Source organism: Hipposideros armiger, unplaced genomic scaffold (genome assembly GCF_001890085.2).
Source record: "Hipposideros armiger isolate ML-2016 unplaced genomic scaffold, ASM189008v1 scaffold_529, whole genome shotgun sequence".
Classification (NCBI taxonomy): Eukaryota; Metazoa; Chordata; class Mammalia; order Chiroptera; family Hipposideridae; genus Hipposideros; species Hipposideros armiger.
The window spans coordinates 396,594-401,338 of record NW_017731879.1 but is presented as its reverse complement, the minus strand read 5'-3'; the positions used below and the strand labels follow the sequence as shown (position 1 = coordinate 401,338).

At 50.6% G+C, this 4,745-nt stretch overlaps 1 protein-coding gene across 1 annotated transcript; it reads left to right on the top strand.

Moving 5' to 3' along the window:
* The first annotated feature begins 2,516 nt into the window (after positions 1-2,516).
* Positions 2,517-4,091, top strand: FAM50B (family with sequence similarity 50 member B). The gene has a single exon (XM_019668491.1). It carries the CDS (start codon positions 2,533-2,535, stop codon positions 3,574-3,576), a length of 1,044 nt encoding a protein of 347 aa, XP_019524036.1. The 5' UTR covers positions 2,517-2,532; the 3' UTR covers positions 3,577-4,091.
* Positions 4,092-4,745: the final 654 nt, after the last annotated feature.

Here is a 4,745-nt window from a genome sequence, read left to right as displayed (position 1 = left end):
AGTATTTCTTCTTGGCATGTAGGTGCCTTGTTTTGTTGTCATGTAATAAAGGATTTCTTGCTGAAGTTGTGCTCACAGGCATCATTGCCATGAGAAGGGGCGAGGCTTCAAGACTGGCATCTATTTTACAGCCACTGTTTCCAAACTAGGCCCCAGGAAGCACTGGTTTCAAGAAATGTTTACAGAAACTCTGTAGAGGAAGGAACATTTAACAATCCAAAACTTTTAGGAAGCACAGAACACTCAACACCACTCTTAGAGAGTCACAGTGTAAACAAGCATATTAAAGATTCACAGTAAAGAAGCTATTAAATTTTCTATAACTCAGAGTTTCTGAAGTTAGTTTCTGACTTCAGAATCCTTTTTTCACAGAACACATATTTGGGGAAACTCCCATACAGAAGAGCTCTAACCAGATTAAATGCAGGTTTTTTTTTTTTTTTGGTGCTGTGAAGTTTGAGAGAGGGATGTAGGATTCTATTGTCCAAGAATACCTGTGTTTGAATCAGAAGAAAGAACTCTACCCAGTGGTGTGCTGGCAAATATTTATTACCAGCCAACTTGGGAGTTGAGTGGATGGAGAGAGGCAAGAGGATGTTGGAGGTGTGAGGAGATACAGAAGGAAGTATGAAATAGTTGTCTTGAAGAGCAGGACAAGAGACTCCCTGGGGCAGTACAGTAGGCAGTTCTGAGTTGCCTTCGAACGTTTGAGGTCATGAATTTAAAGTGAGACTAGCCAGTAACAGTTGTGCCCTTTTCTCAAGCAACCTTCAGCTGCCTGGGTTTAGGCACTAAGAAGACAAGGGCTGAGTTTAACCAGATTTGGGTTTTTCCAGGAAAGGAAAGGAACATGCGAGTATGCATCTTTGGTGGTTAACGAGGGTGTAAGCACATAAATGTGTTATGATAATGGAGAGGTGATGGGGTCTTTGGATCAGAGATCTCAAGCTATCAGAGGACAGCTGGAATTGGGGTACTAGGTAAGGAATTAGAAAGGAAAGGAGGTGATAGTTAAGATTTTGAAGATGGGGCACTTCCTGGTAGTGAAAAGAACTAGGGTGTGACAAGGGCAGAGATGATCAGAAGTGAAGAGGTCAAGGTGTTTGTTGGTCACGCTGATGACATCCAGGATGGTGATGGATGACGCGGGAGGAGGAGGCTGCTGAGCCCGATGCTAAGCCTCGAGGTTTCAGGAGGAAGACAGGGAAGTCCAGAGATGACAGCAACAGCAGGGCCAGTATCACTGGATTGCATGAGCTTCCAGGGAGTTATAAAGAAAATAAAAGCAATGTTTTTGAAAGAACAAAGACACTCATCCCACTTTTAGATTTTAGACTTTGAGATGATGTGGAACAACAGAGGAAAACCACCTCTACTGCAGGGAGCTGTAGGGAGAAGTGACCTCCTCAGGGAACAGCCAGTTCCCTGTAAGGGAAGGTTCTAAGCAGTGGGTGAGGATTTAGGAGAGTCTGCTGATGAGACACTGCATTCCAGCGGGCAGCGGGAGAGTTCAGGAGGGTAGGGGATGGTCGGGCAGACATGTGATGAGGGTCCTGCTGATAATGGAGCTATGGTGCATGACGCAGACTGTTGGCTCAGGTGGAGTCCAATAAAATTAGGATCAGGGGTTGTCTCACTCTGCTTTGGCGGAAACACCAAGAAGGCAGTTTTTTACTTAAATGTCCTCTGCCCTCTCCAGTTCCTGGGATTCCTTGTTTCCCACGGCAAATAAGGCTGTGCCCACACCGCATCTCCACATGATAGCACTGGGCATGAGGCGGAGTCAAGTATTCACTGCAGGAATGATTCTTAAGGGAGAGGTAGGGACTAACATGGTCCTGTCTCGCCCGTAACATATTAATGGCAACTTAGCTAACATTACCTCCTCTAGGGAAGTACTGCAAGATGCTTCTGTCTGATCCTTCTCTCCTCACTTGCTGTGTCCCCTGGAGGAGCCATGTATCCGACTGAGGAGATAGGTGCTTTCTCCTCCAGGGCCAGCCTTGTGGGGAAAGGAGGCATTTTGCTCTCAGACTCTGTTTTCCTGTGGTCAAAACACTAGAATCCAGGCCCAACTCCACTGCAGGCCTGCCTTCTTAGTGCTCTGACTCTTCCATGTCTGCACTTGACAAAGTACGCAGTACCTGAACAGGTAAGTGTTTGCTCTGTAGATCAACCCACTCCATGTGCAGCTCCCAAAATCTAGCCTTGCCCTGTCCAGTATGGGAGCCACTAGTCACACGTGGCTAATTAAATTTAAATTAATGGAAATAAAATGTAAAAATCGGTGCCTTGATGGCATTAGCCATATTTCAAGTGTTCAGTAGCCTTACATGGCCACATCCAGGTCAGAACAGCTACGGAACCTTTCCATTATTGCAGCAAGTTCTTTAGCATGTGTCAATCTACACCATTAATCGCTCTGTTATTTTGGTCCCTTTCTAGCTCACGTGATTTTCGGTCACTGATGCAGAATCTATGCATTAGCCCCCAAACTCACCCGCGTGGCTTTGGGCGTGCGGAGCGGCGGGCATGGCTCAGTACAAGGGCACCACGCGCGAGGCCGGCCGGGCCATGCACCTGATCAAGAAGCGGGAGAAGCAGAAAGAGCAGATGGCGGTGCTGAAGCAGCGCATCGCCGAGGAGACCATCGTCAAGTCCAAGGTGGACAAGAAATTCTCGGCCCATTACGATGCCGTGGAGGCCGAGCTGAAGTCCAGCACGGTGGGTCTGGTGACCCTGAACGACATGAAGGCCAAGCAGGAGGCCCTGCTGAGGGAGCGCGAGAGGCAGATGGCCCGGAGGGAGCAGCTGGAGGCGCGGAGGCGGCAGCTGGAGGCGCTGCGCGAGAGGGAGCGCAGGCAGGAGCAGAAGCGCCAGATCTCCAGCCTGTCCTTCACCCTCGACGAGGGCGACGAGGGCGGCGAGGGCGGCGAGGGCGGCGAGGGCGGCGAGCGCGCTGAGGGCCGGGCGGCGGCCGAGCGGCCCCAACCCGCGGGGATGCGCAAGAGGAGGAAGAACCTGGGCAAGGATCCCGACGTGGACACGAGCTTCCTGCCGGACCACGACCGCGAGGAGGAGGAAAACCGGCTGCGGGAGGAGCTGCGGCAGGAGTGGGAGGCTAAGCGCGAACAGGTGAAGCGCGAGGAGATGGAGGTCACGTTCAGCTACTGGGACGGCTCGGGGCACCGGCGCACCGTGCGCATCCACAAGGGCGGCACCGTGCAGCAGTTCCTCAAGAAGGCCCTGCAGGGGCTGCGCCAGGACTTCCGCGAGCTGCGGGCGGCCGGCGTGGAGCAGCTCATGTACGTCAAGGAGGACCTAATACTGCCCCACTACCACACCTTCTACGACTTCATCGTCACCAAGGCCCGCGGCAAAAGCGGGCCGCTCTTCAACTTCCACGTGCACGATGACGTGCGGCTGCTGAGCGACGCCACCATGGAGAAGGACGAGTCACACGCCGGCAAGGTGGTGCTGAGGAGCTGGTACGAGAAGAACAAGCACATCTTCCCCGCCAGCCGCTGGGAGCCCTACGACCCTGAGAAGAAGTGGGACAAGTACACGATCCGGTGACGCCTCTGCCCGGCCCCGCCCCTCCCCTGCCCTGCGCCCGGTCCAGCAGCCCCCACACCGGGGCAGTGACAGCCAGCATGGGAAACTGCCCGGTAACTGGCAGCTTAATTTGGTGACCTTAACATCTTACCTGAAATGTAATAAAAACCGAAGGTTCGCATTATTCAAATTTGGTCACTGCATTGCTAACATTTTTGGTTGTTTTTGTTTTGGGGGAGCATTTTTAATGTTACTATGTGGATTCGTTACATGGCTCTGTTGAGCAATATTGAAACCATGACTAGGCACACTATGGACAAAAATGAAAATAAGAGGTGCATTTTCTACTTAGGTCACAGTATTAGAGCTGGTGGTCATGAGCATGGACTTCGGAGCGAAATTGCCTGGGTTTGACTCTCAATTCAGCTTCTTATTTGCTATGTAATGTGGGGCAAACCAATTGAAACTTTGTGCCTTAGTTTCCTCTATTGTAAATAGGGATGATAGCATAAATAGCATAATACCTCATAAAATCGTGTGAGTATTAAATGAGTTAATATTTGTAAAGCACTTAGAACTCAATAAATGTCTGCTGCTACTATTATTATTATTATTATTATTATTTTATCTTGGTTAATTTATTTAAAAGACTGCTATGACCCATTTCAGAACCATCCGAGGGCAAAGGTTGATCTGCCCAATGCTTTTTTCAGGTTTAGAGGAGTAGAAGTTAGGCGTATTTAGTCCCAGGGGTTAGGAGAACAGAAAGTTGGTGAGGGGCAGCCGAGGGGCTCACTTGGTTAAGAGTTAGCTTAAGAGTGTGAGCTCTGAGCAACAGGGCCGCCAGTTCAATTCCCACATGGGCCAGTGAGCTGAGCTGCCACTGAACTGCCAACAGGTGGCAGGATGGCTCAGCTGGTGAGAGCATGTGCTCCTAACAACAACACTGCCATTCCATGGTGGGCTACGCCCGCCTGCAACTAAGACTGAACTCTGCACCTTGAGCTGAGCTGCCGCCCAGATGGCTCAGTGGCTAGAGCGTGCACTCTTAACAACAAGGCTCCCAGGTTTGACTCCCACATGGGATGGTGGCTACGCCCACCCAAAACTAAGATTGTAACATAGCATCTTGAGCTTAGAGGCCACGAATTGCCGACGGGCAGCCAGATGGCGACTGACGCCCTCCACAA